This window comes from Salmo salar, chromosome ssa09 (assembly GCF_905237065.1).
Source record: "Salmo salar chromosome ssa09, Ssal_v3.1, whole genome shotgun sequence".
Classification (NCBI taxonomy): domain Eukaryota; kingdom Metazoa; phylum Chordata; class Actinopteri; order Salmoniformes; family Salmonidae; genus Salmo; species Salmo salar.
Window position 1 is genome coordinate 31111189 of NC_059450.1, and position 18828 is coordinate 31130016.

At 42.7% G+C, this 18828-nt stretch overlaps 1 protein-coding gene across 1 annotated transcript; it reads left to right on the forward strand.

Moving 5' to 3' along the window:
- Nucleotides 1-5665: 5665 nt before the first annotated feature.
- ccdc175 (coiled-coil domain containing 175) lies at nucleotides 5666-18828 on the forward strand. Its single transcript, XM_014211195.2, has 19 exons — nucleotides 5666-5828; nucleotides 6137-6222; nucleotides 6669-6780; nucleotides 7787-7922; nucleotides 8045-8273; nucleotides 8538-8660; nucleotides 9406-9515; nucleotides 9653-9734; nucleotides 11894-12030; nucleotides 12748-12858; nucleotides 13129-13200; nucleotides 13304-13439; nucleotides 13542-13670; nucleotides 13796-13934; nucleotides 17474-17553; nucleotides 17667-17819; nucleotides 17916-18018; nucleotides 18133-18176; nucleotides 18427-18828. Exons 1-19 carry the CDS (start codon nucleotides 5762-5764, stop codon nucleotides 18604-18606), a joined length of 2229 nt encoding a protein of 742 aa, XP_014066670.1. The 5' UTR covers nucleotides 5666-5761; the 3' UTR covers nucleotides 18607-18828.

Here is an 18828-nt window from a genome sequence, read left to right on the forward strand (position 1 = left end):
TGTGTTCTTCACCTGGCCCTGCAGCTCTCACTGACTCCCTGACTGTCTGAAATTACAGTAGGTGTTTAGCACTAGTAGAGCAGATGCCTGTCCGTCACCGGCCCCGTGTTCCTCTGACCCCTCACTGTCATGAAAAGACAGGCAGTATTGTCCTCCTTTGTTTACAGGAACCTGGATACAACCCACCACTTAGGTCTGGAGGACCGGGGGTGTCTGGTGTCAAGCATGGCATGGCTGTAGCAGGTATCCTGTGTCGTTTGCGGCGTGTGTGTATGTGTGTGCACGCACGCACGCACGCATGCGTGTTGTTTGCAGTACAGGTCAGACAGGTCCATTATGGAGCTTGATCATTGTGCATAATGAAACAGCCAGGTGGAAAGAGGTTTAAGCACACGGCAGGCAGGTCGTAGGATCACTCTTGTGTTCTGTTACGGCTCATGTGCATAATTTATCCCTAATTCAAGGTCAAGTACAACAGGGCCGGGGGTTAAGTATGAGATTCCAATTCAGCGACGCCTCAATGTCAAACAGCTCCAGCCAGTGTTGCCTGTACTCTAGCTTGCTACAGTGCATTCAGAAAGTATTCATACCCCTTGACCCATCTACACACAATAGCCCATAATGATGAAGTGAAAATATGTTTTTAAAATGCTTAGCAAATTTATTGAAAATGAAATACAGAAATATCTCATTTACATACGTAACTATTCACACCCCTTTCTTATCACACTCCAAATTGAGCTCTGTTGCATCCAATGTACTTTGATGATCCTTGAGATGTCACTAAAACTTGATAGGGAAAGAAACACACCTGTCTAAATAAGGTCCCACAGTTGATAGTGCATGTCAGAGCAGAAACTATACCATGAAGTCCAAGGAACTGTCTGTAGATCTCCGAGATAGAATTGTGATGAGGCATACAGTACCAGTCAAAAGTTTGGACACACCTACTCATTCCGGGGTTTTTCTTTATTTTTACTATTTTCTACATTGTATAATCAAAACTATGAAATAACACATATGGAATCATGTCATCAAGGCAAAGGGTGGCTAACTTGTAGAATCTCAAATATAAAATATATTTTTGTTTACTACATGATTCCATATGTGTTATTTCATAGTTTTGATGTCTTCACTATTATTCTACAAAGTAGAAAATAGTCAAAATAAAGAAAAACCCTTGAATGAGTAGGTGTGTCTCACGCCCTGACCTGAGAGGTTTATTTCTCTATTTTGTTAGGTCAGGATGTGGGGGGGGCATTCTATGTTTTGTATTTCTTTGTGTTGGGCCGAGTATGGTTCCTAATCAGAGGCAGCTGTCTATCGTTGTCTCTGTTTAGGAATCATACTCAGGCAACCTTTTCCAACCTGTGTTTTGTGGGTAGTTATTTTCTGTTTTGTCTTTCGTTACCTGACGGAACTGTTTGGCTATTCGGTTTGTTGTCTTTGTTCTAGTGTTTTCATTGTTAAATAAAGATAATGAACACTTACCACGCTGCGCTTTGGTCCCCTCTCTACGACAGCCGAAACAGAACTACCCACCACCAAAGGACCAAGCAGCGTGGTCAGGAGGACTGGACCTGGGAGGAAATCCTGGATGGGGCAGACCCTGGACAAGGCCTGGGGAGTATCGCCATCCGCAAGAGGAGATAGAGGCTGCGAAAGCGTAACGGCGATACTGGGAGGAACAAGCACGGCAACAACGGAAGCCCGAGAGGCAGCAGCAAAAAAAATGGGGGGGGGCACACGGGGAGATTGGCAAAGTCGGGGTTGAGACCTGAGCCACCCGTGCTTACATTGGGGAGCGAGTGACCGAGCAAGCACCGTGTTATGCGGTGATACGCACTGTGTCGCCAGTGCGCACTTACAGCCCGGGGCGCTCGGTGCAAGCTCCTCACCGTTGCCGTGCTAGAGTTGGCCGTCAGCCAGGAAGAAGTGTGCCGGCTCAGCATTCCTGGTCTCCAGTGCATCTCTTCGGCCCAGGTTATCCTGTGCCAGCTCTACGCACGGTACCCCCCTTTCACCAGCACAAACCAGTTCGTCCTGTGCCAGCGCTCCGCCCTTGCCGGGCTAAATTAAACATCCAGCCAGGACGTGTTGTGCCAGCCCTAAGCTCCAGACCTCCAGTGCGCCTCCACGGCCCAGTATACCCTGTGCCTGCTCTGCGCACCCAGTCTCCTGTGCGTCTCCCCAGTCCGGTGAGACCGGTTCCAGCTCCACGTAGGAAGCCTCCAGGTATGATCTATGGTCCGAAGCCTCCAGTGATGATCCATGGCACGAAGCCTCCAGTGATGATCCATGGTCCAGAGCCTCCAGTGATAATCCATGGCACGAAGCCTCCAGTGATAATCCATGGCCCGGAGCCTGTAGGGATAATCCATGGCAAGAAGCCTGTAGGGATGATCCATGGCCCGGAGCCTGTAGAGATGACCCATGGCACAAAGCCTCCAGTGATGATCCATACCGCGGAACCTGTAGTGATGATCCATGGCACGGAGCCTGCAGTGACGGTCCCCGGGCAGGAACCTCCAGCGACGCTCCCCAGTCCGGAGCCTCCAGCGACGCTCCCCAGTCCGGAGTCTTCGGCGACGGCCCGCAGCCCAGAGTCTTCGGCGACGGCCCGCAGCCCAGAGTCTTCGGCGACGGCCCGCAGCCCAGAGTCTTCGGCGACGGCCCGCAGCGCAGAGTCTTCGGCGACGGCCCGCAGCCCAGAGTCTTCGGCGGCCCGCAGCCCAGAGTCTTCGGCGGCGGTCGGCAGCCCAGAGTCTTCGGCGGCGGCCCGCAGCCCAGTCTTCGGCGGCGGTCCGCAGCCCAGAGTCTTCGGCGGCGGTCGGCAGTTCAGAGCCTCCGGTGATGATCCATGGTCTGGTTCCTCCGGCGACACAGAAGCGGGGGGATCAGCAGGCGGTGTGGGGGCTACGTCCCGAACCAGAGCCGCCGCCAAGTATAGATGGCCACCCAGACCCTCCCCTATAGGTTCAGGTTTGCGGCCGGGAGTCCGCACCTTTGGGGGGGGGGGGGGTACTGTCACGTCCTGACTTGAGAGAGAGGGTTTATTTCTCTATTTTGTTAGGTCAGGGTGTGGGGTGGGCATTCTATGTTTTGTATTTCTTTGTGTTGGGCCGAGTATGGGTCCTAATCAGAGGCAGCTGTCTATCGTTGTCTCTGATTAGGAATCATACTTAGGCAGCCTTTTCCCACCTGTGTTTTGTGGGTAGTTATTTTCTGTTTTGCCTTTCGTTACCTGATGGAACTGTTTGGCTATTCGGTTTGTTTTCTTTGTTCTAGTGTTTTCATTGTTAAATAAAGATAATGAACACTTACCACGCTGCGCTTTGGTCCCCTCTCTACGACAGCCGTAACAGTGTCCAACATTTTGTATGGTGTAGAATAAGGGTAGGAATACTTTCTGAAGGCACTGTATGTCGTTTCGACAAGAAGTTGTTCTGTGTATCCTTAACATAATTTAACTAAAAACCTGTAAACTCCCATAAAAGCTTACACCCTATTTTACATAATCTGAGGTGTTTATGATGTACCCACCATCGGTTGAGAGAACCAGCATACTCTAGAATGCAAGGTGGGTGTCATATATACTAAAATTAGAATATAATTGAAATTTCAACTTTTAAATGGTACCACAAAGATGGTTTGAGGTCCACACATGAGACACTTTTAACTTGAGTGGGAATATGCACTGAGAGACTGACACTGAGAAGATGCTGCTCTCCACTCTCATTGGCTATAAGCCATCGTGTCTGCAGTTGTAGGATTTAGGAGGGGCGGGGCTAACCATAACAAATATTTCCTCCTAGGCTCTGTGGTAAGGAAATCAATACCAACAATGTAATGCAGCTCAAATCCATCTAATTTCCTCTCCAGCATTTTGGATCTGTGTCATTGGTCGTAGTGGTGCAAAGAGATCAACAGTGCCCCCTGCTTGTAAATATATGTATGGAAATTGAATAGGAGTGTTGCTGCTGCTAGACATACAGTTCTATAATCAAATCACTTTTTTTTCACACGCACCAAATACAACCTTACCATGAAATGCTTACTTACAAGCGCTTAACCAACAATGCAGTTCAAGAAATAGAGTTAAGAAAATATTTACTAAATAAAATGTAAAATAAAATACAAATGAACACCGTAAAATAACAAAATAATATACCGGGGGTACCGATACTGAGTCAATGTGTGGGGGTACAGGTTAGTCGAGGAAATTTGTACATGTAGGTAGGGGTAAAGTGACTATGCATAGATAATAAACAGCGAGTAGCAGCAGTATAAATAGTCTGGGTGGCCATTTGATTAATTGTTCAGCTGTCTTATGGCTTGGGGGTAGAAGCTGTTAAGGAGCCTTTTGGACCTAGACTTGGCACTCCGGTACCGCTTGCCATGCAGTAGCAGAGAGAACAGTCTCTGACTTGGGTGACTGGAGTCCTGATAATGGTTTGGGCCTTCCTCTGACATCGCCTAGTATAGAGGTCCTGGATGGCAGGAAGCTTGGCCCCAGTGATGTACTGGGCCGTACGCACTACCCTCTGTAGCGCCTTACAGTCGGAGACCGAGCAGTTGCCATGCCAGGCGGTGATGCAACCAGTCAGGATGCTCGCGATGGTGCAGTTGTAGAACTTTTTGAGGATCTGGGGACCCATGCCAAATCTTTTCAGTCTCCTGAGGGGAAAAGATGTTGTCGTGCCCTCTTCACAACTGTTTTGGTGTGTTTGGACCATGATAGTTTGTTGGTGATGTGGACCCCAAGGAACTTCAAACTCTCGACCCGCTCCACTACAGCTCCGTCTAAGTGAATGTGGGTGTGTTCGGCCCTCCTTTTCCTTCAGTACACGATCTTCGCCTTTGTCTTGCTCACATTGAGGGAGAGGTTGTTGCCTCTGACCTCCTCCTTATAGGGTGTCTCATCGTTGTTGGTGACCAGGCCTACTACTTTTGTGTCATCAGCTGGACTGTGTTGTTCATGAAAGCCCATGCATGGACTAGGGTTTCAATGACATGGACTAGGGTTTGTCTAGGGGTATTCCACACATGTCAGACACTTTGAGATCAGTAAGCACAATGGAAAGAAGCAACAGCCACACTTGAGAACTACTGACACATATATAATCTGTCTTGGTCCGTGCCTGTCACATGCATGTAGGCCTATACAACAACCATGTAATGTCACTTGCCATAGAAGACAGACAATAATTTCTCCAAGAAGAAATACCTCTGCATTGCAGACTGCAATGAGTATCACTTTGGATGGACACTGGAAAGTATTGTTCTGGGAATTGGTCTATGTCTGGTCCTACACTGCCATCTAGTGTATATCATCAAAAGTTCTCCAAAGGAATTTCATGTAAATGAGGATGATTTGATTGACGTCTTTCCCTGGCATTGTCTTTAACGACGTTGATTAATACTGGCAAAAATATATATAATGAGAAGTAGGCTATATATTACCCCCAAATAAAGGTAGGATAATTTTATTTTTATTTAGAAAACATTTTAGTAGTAACATACCAAATATAATATCTTCAAGATGCTAGAGTGATACTCATTAATATTGTTATTCCAATCCCATTCCACATGCACTTCACCTTTTTGAGTGCAAGATCTAGGCCTACTCTCACTTTCGTGTCTTGCATGTTGGTTACCATGCCAACCCATATTCGGTTCGCGCTGCTCAAACTTGGAAGCAAACGCTAAACACTGATACAAGTCAACGAAGCTAGCTATTTGCATATATTTTACATTCGACATGGCATCTTGCTTAGTGCCAGACTTTCCAGCTGTTCTGGTTGCTTTGGAGCATTTGGGCGAATTAGGTAAGAAAACAACAGGCGCCTCTCTCTCTTGCTACTGTTCCACATGTCATGAGTGACTATAGCTAGCTAGCCCCTACCTATCATTGTCAACGAAACGTAGTGAGAAGCATCCGATAAACTGCTACTTTTCAGTGTTGACAACTCCTAAACCTGTGAATGAGCGCAGACTTGATGCAACCCGCCCGATTACTTTGATTTGTAGTTGCCAAGTTGAATCATTTTAATGTTTCAAATAAGTACTTGTATCAGATCTAAATTTACATCGCTAATAGCACAACTTGCCTGTTTGAACGTTTGCCTTGACATAGACAAGCAGCTGAGGGATGAGGGAGTTCCATTCAGTCCTGAGGCCAGTCATCACCTGAAAGAAATAGCTGCTGCCATCACTGAACTGGTAGGCATATGCCAATAGGGAAAGAGAAGATCGAACATCGGGTAGTCTAAATATTGTCACGACCAATACGATTGATTTAATAAGTAGACTAATAAACTAATCGATTATCTAAAGTGGAATGTAAACCTATCCACTGGGCACACACTGGTTGAACCAACGCGGAATAGACGTTGAATTTACGTCTGTGCCCAGTGGGTAGGTAAATATAAAGTATATTATACTGAGCCATTTACTTTATGTTCGTATTCTTATCTATTCTTATTGTTGTTGCATTGTCGAGAAGGAACCTGCAAGTAAGCATTTCGTTGGACTGTGTATACCATGTGTATCCTGTACATACAACTAATAAAACATTGAAATTAAATAAGTCCATAGAGACAATGGCCATAGAGGCCAGAAAACTTGCTTTACACACTCTTTTGAAAACCCTATTTTCTATAAATCAGGAGACTTCCAGAAGAGTAGTCCATGAACAACTGGAGGTCGAAACTATTGAAACGAGCAAACTCCGACATCAATGCCAGAATATCCATGATGATGTTCAGAATGAGATATCAGGTAATAACTTATATAGCCCAATGATATGATTTCATAGAATACAACCCACTGGGCAAAACCTGGTTGGATCAATGTTGTTTCCACATCATTTCAACCCCAAATTGAATTGTGATGATGTTGAATCAACGTGAAAAACTGACTGGAATTGGAAAGAAGTCATCAACGTAAGGGAATTTCATATTTTTCCCACACAACTTTTAGACTATATCCAATGACATGGTGGAAATGTTTTGTGGATTTCACAATTTACATTTAGTTGTCAACTAAAGTGAATTCACTTTAGTTGACAACTAAATGTAAATCAAAACTAGACATTGAACTGATGTCTGTGCCCAGTGGAAATAAATTAATATTGCCCGGCTCTAGCCCTTTGGGGGCCCTAAGCGAGATTTGTTTTTTATTGGCCCCAATCTTGAAACATTTTGCAGGTCTAAAGTACATTTCCTGCAATTCTACACATTTTGCCATAGTGCTGAGAGAAAATGTTGCAATTTTATAAAAATATATCATGCAATTCTCATTTTGCTATGAGTCAGCGAGAAAAGATTTGCAGTTTTACAGCTAATTTCCTGCCATTCTAACATTTTGCCATGACTTATGCCATGTTAATGATATCTGAGTGAGAATGACTTACAAAATCAGTGGGGGCCCCCTGGAGGCCAGGGTCCCTGGGCATGTGCACTGCGTGACCTGTCGGTATTTGGACATGATTACTACAAGTTTAGATAGCTGGCAAGACTAACTTACCAATATAAAAATTGTTAGCTGACATGGCTGAGTGACTGTCAGTGACTGACATAACAAGAGAATAATGTCAAACTTGCACCTTGTGTATTCTACTATTCTAACTCTCAACAGTAAGTTAAGACCCCGACTGAGGTCCTAAGAGACTGCTTATGTCGCTTATGCCTAGAGCGGCCTTGTTGCCTGGTCTTGCCTTAAAGCTAGAATGAAAAAGCTATCCAGTCATGTTTTGCTGACAGATATGTGTCATTGTCCCTTTCAGCTGGTGTTGCGGCTGCAAGAAATATAAATGCGGGTCAAATTACTCAACTCCAAGATGAACTGAACAGTATAGTACAAGAAATAGAATTAATGGAGAAAAAACAGGAAGTCCTTGAAAAGCAAAATGCTATTCTTTAGTAAGTAATATAAGTAATGTTGAGCAATGAAAGGTGTAACAGATCATAACAAAATTGGCAACATTTCACATAACATCCATGATGTTATAACTTGTTATTACTTGTTTTGGAATCCTTTTCAGTCCTGAGAGAGAGTTGGTAAAAGGTGACCATGAAAATGTCATCAACCAATTAAACTACCAGCTGTCAGAGAAGGCCAATAAACAGATTCTGCTCAATGAAACAATGAACAAGATCAAAGAAGGGAAAGCCAAGATCACAGATGTGGAGACCGCTAAAGTGGAGCTAGAGGAGGACATGATTCAAGAGAGGAAGACGTTTGATGAAACAAATGAGAATCTTCAGAGAGAGGTACATCACAGTCACCTCTTATTATAGCTACATTTAAATGTTTAAATGTTTGTTATTTAGCAGAGGCACAGGAGCAATTAGGTTTAAAAGTCCCTTGCTCAAGGGCACATGGGCAGATTTTTCACCTAATCGGCTCTTGGATTCGAACCAGCGACTTTTCGGTTCCTGGCCCAATGCTCTTAACCGCTATCTGCTTACAGTATCTGAGATACTATACCCTGCTGTGAGGCACCGTCTTAATCTTATCCTCCCCTGCTGGTCTAGTGTGAGGAAGTCATCAATAACATACAGGACCAGAAGAAGAACAATGAGAATAAACGCAGAGAGCTGGACATTTTTTTAGCAGAACTGTTGGATAAGGAGGACAAAGTCACAGAGCAAAAAAAAGTAAGTGAACTGAAGTATTTCAGTCAAGTAGTAAATTAATAAAATTATCCACTAATGCTCTTCACTTGCTATAACTGCCTTTTTTATTCATTTATAGTATGATATAAACAGTGGTGTAAAGTAACTAAGTAAAAATACTACTACTTAAGTAGTTTTTGGTGAATCTGTAAAATATATATTTTTGACAACTTTTACTCCACTACAAAACTAAAGAAAATATGTACTTTTCACTCCCAGAAATTTTCCCTGGCACCCAAAAGTACTTGTGACATTTTGAATGCTTAGCAGGACAGGAAAATGGTCCAATTCATGCAATTATCAAGAGGACACGTGGTCATCCCTACTGCCTCTGATCTGGCACTCACTAAACACAAATGCTTTGTTTTTAAATGATATTTGAGTGTTGGAGTGTGTCCCTGGCTCTCCGTTAATTCAAAAAACAGGAAAATCATACTGTCTGGTTTTCTTAATATAAGGAATTTGAAATTATTTATAACGTTTACTTTTACTTTTGATTCTTAAGTATATTTGAGTAATTATTTACATTTACTTTTGATACTTAAGTATATTTAAAACCAAATAGTTTAAGAATTTTACTCAAGTAGTACTTTACTGGGTTACCTTCACTTTTACTTCAGTCATTTTATATTAAGGTATCTTGACAATTGGTACTATCTCCACCACTGGATTTAAATACATATTTATAAATTTTGTTATTTCACACAACACTCTTCCTTCATTGCAGCACATTGCCCAGTTAGAGCAAAGTATAGCCAAACTGACAGCGTCTGAAATCCAATACAAAGAGCAGCTGGCAGACGAGATCAAGACATTTGAGGAACTTGTTCTTCAGAAGTAAGATTTGCATTCATCTAGGTACTGTATGTAGCGTAAGCATGGAGCATACATGGAATGCAAGGGATACTGTATGTTACATCATGTTTGATTCCATCATTCCATCTTTTTCGACTCATTAACCATTGTTTCCACAGGGAATTTCATGTAAAGGAGTTGGCTGAAGTGAGAATTGTATTTGAACTGAAAGTTCAGGCACTACAGGAAAAGATTGTAGAGGTGAGAGATAGTTTGATTTTTCCAAAGCGATGCTACTACTACAGTACAGCTCCAGGGCAACATGTTGCTTCATCCTCCTCTTCCCTCTCACTCTTCTCTTCTCTCTGTTGGTGTTGCTATGGTGGGAGGGATTATAAACACCTGCATGATGTCAGATGTGAGACATCGATTTCCTGCCATTGCCAGAGGCCTCAGCCCTGCTGTTCTGTAGTCAAATTGATATTTTTAGAAATTATTCCTTCAAAGGCACTTTGTGCTAAGTCTGACCTTTAAGAGAGCCAGTTCACTGGAGTGTCCTCTGATGTGCTAGAGTTCACACAGTCCATCAAAGGGCATAGCAGCTGTGTCTGGCCATATGATCCGATGACAGGCTGACTGAACGTGAAAATGCCCTTTGAATAGAATTACTCTCCTGGTTTCCCCTTGTAGAGGAGTTGGAGTGTTTGTATGTGTCTGGCAAAAGTCAGAATCATACACCATATATACAAAAGTATGTGGACATCCCTTCAAATTAGTGGATTCGGCTATTTCAGCCACACCCGTTGCTAACAGGTGAACAAAATTGAGCACACAGTCATGCAATCTCCATAAACAAACATTGGCAATAGAATGGCCTTACTGAAGAGCTCAGTGACTTTCAACGTGGCACCGTCATTAAATGCCACCTTGCCAACAAATCAGCTTGTCAAATGTATGCCCTTCTAGAGATGCCCCGATCAACTGTAAGTGCTGTTATTGTGAAGTGGAAATGTCTAAGAGCAACAACGGCTCAGCCACGAAGTGGTAGGCCATACAAGCTCACGGAATGGGACCACGAGTGCTGAAGTGCGTAGAACGTAAAAATCATCATTCATCGGTTGCAACACTCACTACCTAGTTTCAAACTGCCTCTGGAAGCAACGTCAGTACAAGAACTGTTCGTACGCAGCTGCACACAATGGCCGAGCAGCTGCACACAAGCCTAAGATCACCATGCGCAATGCCAAGCGTCGGCTGGAGTGGTGTAAAGCTCGCCACCATTGGACTGTAGTGGAAATGTGGAAATGCGTTCTCTGGAGTGATGAATCACACTTCACCATCTGGCAGTCCAACAGACTAATCTGGGTTTGGCGGATGCCAGGAGAACGCTACCTTCCCCTATTCATAGTGCAACTGTAAAGTTTGGTGAAGAAGGAATAATGGTCTGGGGCTGTTTTTCATGGTTCGGGCTAGGCCCCTTAGTTCCAGTGAAGGGAAATCTTAACGCTACAGTATACAATGACATTCTAGACGATTCTGTGCTTCCAACTTTGTGGCAACAGTTTGGGGAAGGCCCTTTCCTGTTTCAGCATGACAATGCCCCCGTGCGCAAATGAGGTCCATACACAAATGGTTTGTCGAGATCGGTGTGGAAGAACATGACTGGCCTGCACAGAGCCCTGACCTCAACCCCATTGAACACCTTTGGGATGAATTGAAATGCCGACCTCACTAATGCTCGTGGCTATATGGAAGCAAGTCCCCGCAGCAATGTTCCAATATCGAGTGGAAAGCCTTCCCAGAGGAGTGGTGGCTGTTATAGTAGCAAAGGGGGGACCAACTCCATATTAATGCCCATGATTTTGGAATGATATATTAGATGATCAGGTCTCCACATACTTTTGGCCATGTAGTGTATGTGAAACAAATTTATGATGCTGAGGGTTGGCTTTGACTTCAGGTAGTACCTCCCCGTTTCAAAATGTTTACTCGCTGCTGAACACCCCCCTGGGATGATATGCGGGGTTGGTGTGGTCTGGGGGAGCCAGTATTGGTTGATTGTAGAGCAGGGTTCCCAAGTGTTCTGAGCAACAACAATTTTTTAATATTTTTATTGTTGGACATAAAAGACTGTAAAATCACCAGCAAATCAGCTCCAAGGGATTTTCATTTTGGAAATCTGTTTGAAACTATTCCTACGCATAATAGAGAGATATATGTGATCGTATACAAATGTAAGCAAGGTTGAAAGTTGTGTTTTAGTCAAATATATCAGTTTGGGCTACTTGCGGTCAATTTGCAGTCTAGGAATTATTTGTAATTATGTTCCGGCCCCCTAGTTGATGATCTCTGTTGTAGAGGATTCTCATGCATTATAGATAGGCGCTGTGTAGATGGGCTCTGTTCTGTTATGTGTGCAGGTGGATGGTGAGATGGAGGAGGGCCAGATAGTGAATGCCATCCGCCTGGAGTCTATTGCTAAGATGTCTGACAGATTTAAAGCTCAAAGGAAAGAGGAGGACGACGTCATGGCTGAACACCTCAATGTCTCAAGACGGTATTCCAGCTATACCTCTTTGCATCCTACATCTACGAAGGATCAAGTCAACCTGCAACACTGCTTTCCCTTTACTTTGGCTGACAGTCATTTTTACTTACATTTTATCAGTGGTGTAAAAAGTACTCAACTGTCATACTTGAGTAAAAGTAAAGATAATTGAATAGAAAATGACTCAAGTAAAAGTTAAAGTCACCCAGTAAACTTCTACTTGAGTAAAAGTCTAAAAGTATTTTGTTTAAAATATACTTAAGTATCAAAAGTAAAAGTATAAATAATTTCAAATTCCTTATATTAAGCAAACCAGATGGCACTATTTTCTTGTTTTTTTAATTTATGGAAGGCCAGGGGCACACTCCAACACTCAGACATCATTTACAAACAAAGCATGTCGGTTTAGTGAGTCCACCAGATCAGAGGCAGTAGGGATGATCGGGGATGTTCGGTTGATAAGTGGGTGAAGTTGACTTTTTTCCTGTCCTGCTAAGCATTCAAAATGTAACGAGTACTTTTGGGTGTCAAGGAAAATGTATGGAGTAAAAAGTACAATATTTCCTTAAGGAATGTAGTGAAGTAAAAGTAAAAGTAGTCAAAAATATAAATAGTAAAGTACAGATACCCCAAAAAACTACTTAAGTAGTACTTTAGAGTATGTTTACTTAAGTACTTTACACCACTGCATTTTATCATATGTTTGTTTGTTTGATCGATTTTCAGCTTAGAAAAGTCCAGAGTTAGACTTGAGGAGCGCATTGCATCGATCGCTAAACATAAAATTGAAATCAGAGAAATGGATGAAGAGATCAAACAACTCCATGAAACCAATATGTAAGTAATATGGTCCATTTTATCATATTAGTCTATAATCTCCACTACGAGTTTTGACACTTTTGTATAGTATCAAAGTAACTTATATCACTAAGGACAGCATTAACCATCTGACCAAGTTTGAAATATAAAGTATGAAAAGTCAAAATAATTATCTTGCAAACTACAGAGCTTTTATCTCATTGTTTAGTTATGTACTAAAAATAAAGTAAATGGCATGCAGAATTGTCAGAATAGTTGCTTACCTAGTTAGCATTTTGTTTCTCATAGAGTTAATGCAGACCTGTTTGAAATAAATGTGGATGAACTGCATGGACAGCTCAATAAAGAAAAGAAGAACATGTAAGCAACAAATAGTATCTCTTCATTTCATTACAGACTTGGACTTTCTCTTCATAAATTGGGTTATTTGATGCAGTCTACGGTTTTTACTTTTTCTTTTCAGAGCAATCTTTGAAGTTGAAAAAGAAGAACTGTGCCAGTCTCTGGAGAATCTAAAAAAAGATCAAGTACAGCATGTGAAAGAGGTCAACTCTAATATTGGTTTAACCAGGAGGAGATATGAGGAACTGCTTGAAGAGGTTCGCTTATTTTTCCTTAATTCTTCAGGAATCTATTGAGATAGCACATGCACTTTATATTTGTTTTGTTATTAATTTATATTTCATAAACATTTAAATCAGGAGAAGAAACTCAGAGACCATGTATTCATGGGCGCGTTGATTGAACGTCTCAGTAACAAGATTGTTAAGGCAAAGGAGGGGAATGAACAGATGACCATTTCCTACAATGCCGAGATCCAACAGTTCATCGTAAGTATATTTATATATATTTACATTTTACATCTAACTCAGCTAGCAGACATTAGTAAGCCTCATCACAAATACAAGCTGTTGAGAAAACATGTATTTAATGTCTTCTTCTTCTGTGAAATTAGACTGAAGCGGAGTCAGTGACACAGAGCCGACTGGAGAAGGAGGAGGACCTGAAGGGTAAAGAGTCTATCTTGGAGGAGGCGGAGGCCCAGTTTGATATTGACCAGTCCAGGCACCAAAAACTAAAAAAACATACCTCAGGTACTGACCCAATAATCTGCTAATATATCTATAATAACAACTATAATAACACAGAGACGCACGCGTACAAAGCTCTCCTCTGCCCTCCATTTGGCAAATCTGACCATAATTCTATCCTCCTGATTCCTTCTTACAAGCAAAAATTAAAGCAGGAAGTAACAGTGACTCTCTCAATACAGAAGTGGTCAGATGACGCAGATGCTAAGCTACAGGACTGTTTTGCTAGCACAGATCAAATCAAATTGTATTGGTCACATACACATGCAGATGTTAGCAGATGTTATTGCGAGTGTACTGTAGTGAAATGCTTGTGCTTCTAGTTCCGACAGTGCAGTAATATCTAACAGTAATCTAACAATTCCACAACTACCTAATACACACAAATCTAAGTAAAGGGATGCAATAAGAATATACATATAAATATCTGGATGAGCGATGACCGAGCAGCATAGGCAAGATGCAATAGATGGTATAAAATACAGTATATACATATGAAATGAGTAATGCAAGATATGTAAACATTATTAAAGTGCCATTATTAAAGTGACTAGTGATCCATTTATTAAAGTGGCCAATGATTTCAAGTCTGTATGTAGGCAGCAGCCTCTCTGTGTTATTGATGGTTGTTTAACAGTTTGATGGCCTTGAGATAGAAGCTGTTTTTCAGTCTCTCGGTCCCAGCTTTGATGCCCCTGTACTGACTTCGCCTTCTGGGTGGTAGCGGGGTGAACAGGCAGTGGCTCGGGTGGTTGTTGTGAATGTTGACCTGTTTAGACTGGAATATGTTCCGGGACTCATCCAATGGCATTGAGGAGTATACCACATCATCATCGATGCACTTATTGATGAAGCCGGTGACTGTTGTCTCCACACCAACCAGAAGCCATGGATTACAGGCAACATCCGCACTGAGCTAAAGGGTAGAGCTGCTGCTTTCAAGGAGCAGCTCAAGGAGCAGGTTTTTTTTCTTTTTTTTTCTACCAGTTAAGAACAAATTCTTATTTTCAATGACAGCCTAGGAACAGTGGGTTAACTGCCTGTTCAGGGACAGAACAACAGATTTGTACCTTGTCAGCTCGGGGATTTGAACTTGCAACCTTTTGGTTACTAGTCCAAGGCTGTAACCACTAGGCTTCCCTGCCGACTATAACCCGGACGCTTATAAGAAATCCCGCTATGCCCTCAGACGAACCATCAAACAGGCAAAGAGTGAATACAGAACTAATATTGAATCCTACTATATCTGCTCCAACGCTCGTCGGATGTGGCAGGACTTGCAAACTATTACGGACTACAAAGGGAAGGCCAGCCGTGAGCTGCCCAGTGACACAAGCCTATCAGACGAGTTAAATTACTTCTATGCACGCTTCGAGGCAAGCAACACTGATGCATGCATGAGAGCACTAGCTGTTCTGGACGACTGTGTGATCACGCTCGCCGTAGCTGATGTGAGTAAGACCTTTAAACAGGCCGCAGGGCCAGGCGTATTACCAGGATGTGTACTGCGAACATGCGCTGACCAACTGGCAAGTGTCTTCACTGATATTTTCAACCTGTCCTTGGCTGAGTCTGTAATACCTACATGTTTCAAGCAGACAACCATAGTCCTTGTGCCCAGGAACACCAAGGTAACCTGCCTAAATGACTACTGACCCGTAGCACTCACATCTGTGGTCATGAAGTGCTTTGAAAGGCTGGTCATAGCTCACATCAATCCCATCATCCCAGAAACCCTAGACCCACTCCAATTTGCATACAGACCCAACAGATCTACAGATGACGCAATCTGTATTGCACTCAACAACGCCCTTTTCCACCTGGACAAAAGGAACACCTAACGTGAGAATGCTGTTCATTGACTACAGCTCAGCGTTCAACACCATAGTGCCCTCAAAGCTCATCACTAAGCTAAGGACCCTGGGACTAAACACGCTGATCCTCAACACAGGGGCCCCTCAGGGGTGCGTGCTTAGTCCCCTCCTGTACTCCCTGTTCAACCATGACTGCGTGGCCAAGCACGACTCCAACACCATCATTAAGTTTGCAGATGACACAACAGTGATAGGCCTGATCACCGACAACGATGAGACAGCCTATAGGGAGGAGGTCAGAGACCTGGCAGTGTGGTGCCAGGCCAACAACCTCTCCCTCAACGTGATCAAGACAAAGGAGATGATCGTGGACTACAGGAAAAGGAGGGCTGAGCACGCCCCCATTCCCATTGACGGGTTGTAGTGGAGCAGGTTGATAGCTTCAAGTTCCTTGGTGTCCACATCACCAACAAACTATCATGGTCCAAACACACCAAGACATTTGTGAAGAGGGCACGACAATGCCTATTCCCCCTCAGGAGACTGAAAAGATTTGGCATTGGTCCTCAGATCCCCAAAAAGTTTTACAGCTGCACCACCAAAAGCATCCTGACCGGTTGCATCACCGCCTGGTATTGCTACTGCTCGACCTCCGACCACAAAGCGCAACAGAGGGTAGTGCGTACGGCCCAGTACATCACTGGGGCCAAGCTTCCTGCCATCCAGGACCTCTGTACCAGGCGGTGTCAGAGGAAGGCCCTAAAAATTGCCAATGACTCCGGCCACCCTAGTCATAGACTGTTCTCTCTGTTACTGCACGGTACTGGAGCGCCAAGTCTAGGTCCAAAACGCTTCTTAAAAGCTTCTACACCAAGGCATAAGACTGCTGAACAGTAATGATGGACTGTTGTTTCTCTTTTCTTATTTGAGCTGTTCTTGCCATAATATGGACTTGGTCTTTTACTAAATAGGGCTATCTTCTGTATACCACCCCTACCTTGTCACAACACAACTGATTGGCTCAAACTCATTAAGAAGGAAAGAAATTCCACAAATTAACTTTTAACAAGGCACACCTGTTAATTGAAATGCATTCCAGGTGACTACCTCATGAAGCTGGTTGGGAGAATGCCAAGAGTGTGCAAAGCTGTCATCAAGGCAAAGGGTGGCTACTTTGAACAATCTCAAATATAAAATATATTTTGATTTGTTTAACACTTTTTTGGTTACTACATGATTCCAAATATGTTATTTCATAGTTTTGATGTCTTTACTATTATTCTACAATATAGAAAATAGAATCAAATAAAGAAAAACCCTTGAATGAGTAGGTGTGTGTCCAAACCTTTGACTGGTACTGTACATATTACCTCGATTACCTCGACTAAGCTGTACCCCCGCACATTGACTCGGTACCGGTACCCCCTGTATATAGCCTCGTTATTGTTATTTGATTGTTGCGCTTTTATTTTTTACTTTAGTTTATTTCGTAAATATTATTTTTCTTAAAACTGCATTGGTGGTAAAGTGCTTGTAAGTAAACATTTCATGGTAAGGCCTACACCTGTTGTATTCGGCGCATGTGCAAATACAATTTGATTTGATTTAGTAGACAATATCAAGTAGACATACACAAATATGCAGATATCTCAAAGAATGTGCTCACTATAACCTTAAAAATCATGTAGTGCAGCATTTTATAATTACTTAAATGATTTTCCCCACTAGAGTTAAAGAGTAAGAACAGTCATCTGGAGCTCTTCATCCAGGATATGAAAGAGAGCACTAGTACTCTTCTCAAACCGAAGGTGAGTTTCATAACAAAAACATTCAGTATGTACATCTTGGTTACCACACACTCCAAAAGGCAAGCTGTGAAGTATAATAGCATTGAAACAGTCTGCTTGTAACTGACTGACAGGAGGACATGAAGAGGAGTCTAGAGGGTTTGCGTGAGAAACACATGGAGCTGCTGACGTCTCACGCTGCAGACATCATCGCCACGGAGAAGAGCATCTATGACAACGGGATGATGCTGGAGCAGGTCAATATGGAGAACAGCAGACTGCATGTGGTAAGAGACACAAGTCACTCACAATGGTCCTCCATACTGAACTACACCGCTCACTCACCTACCAAGCAAAAACTCAATGTAAACATTGTTTTTCAGTGTATTGAACAAATGAAGGAGGACATATGGAACACCAGGAAAGACCAGGAAAGACACACAAAGGAGATTGGGTGGCTGAAAGAGGAGGTTCATTCTCTATTTGGTGAGCATCAGCCGAGCTCAATGACTCCAACTATTGTAAAACGTTGTGCATAACATTTAGTTCAGTCTATCAGGTTTTAATATCATCATAACTTATAAACGCATCTTCCCCTAGAGAGCCTGCTTGATGCTTGGGCAGAGGACACTGTGGTGACTGAGGTAAGGATTCTTAAAACATGGCTGGTCAGTCCAGCAGCTTACTGTACATACGCCATTTCATTTTTTACAACCTGTGATGTTAACTTATAGCCTGACCACATGCTGACAGACAACCGTGTACATGACCAGAATTCTCTGGTTAACGTATTTTGACAAATCCACAGTGCAGGACTTGAGGGATTTGTAAGTCAATAGTAAACTGTCATGAAGAGACCACACTAAATCATCCATGACTCATTCAACACTTCAGGAATCTTCAGAGAGAGACCACAAGATTCTGGAGGCTATCTACAGACTCATGACCAAGATCCACGACAGGAAGTTCCAACTGGGGGATATCAACAGTAGACTAGAGGAGGAACTGAAGGGCATGAGTTCCCTGTTGGCCAATAGTAAATCGAACATTTCACTTAAAGAACAGGGCAACTAAAGTGAGACATCAAGAAGGATTACATCAACACAATTGTTCAGTCATATGAGATGAAAGTAGATGAGTACTCACACTTGTGATGAAAAATCATAACACTTTATAACACACTGCATTTCACAAGTTTATTTGAACAATACATTTTACAATAAATAGTCAAAATTGTTGCTAGTCAAGTCCTCATTCTGTATGTTTTAAAATTACACTGCAATAAAATTATATATA

Bases quoted from the DNA above. Each gene is read 5' to 3' on its own strand.
- ccdc175 (XM_014211195.2), top strand. From the start codon at position 5,762: ATGGCATCTTGCTTAGTGCCAGACTTTCCAGCTGTTCTGGTTGCTTTG. The intron at 8,661-9,405 runs GTAAGTGAACTG...CCTTCATTGCAG, and splicing joins AAGTCACAGAGCAAAAAAAA to CACATTGCCCAGTTAGAGCA. The intron at 12,031-12,747 runs GTATTCCAGCTA...ATCGATTTTCAG, and splicing joins CACCTCAATGTCTCAAGACG to CTTAGAAAAGTCCAGAGTTA.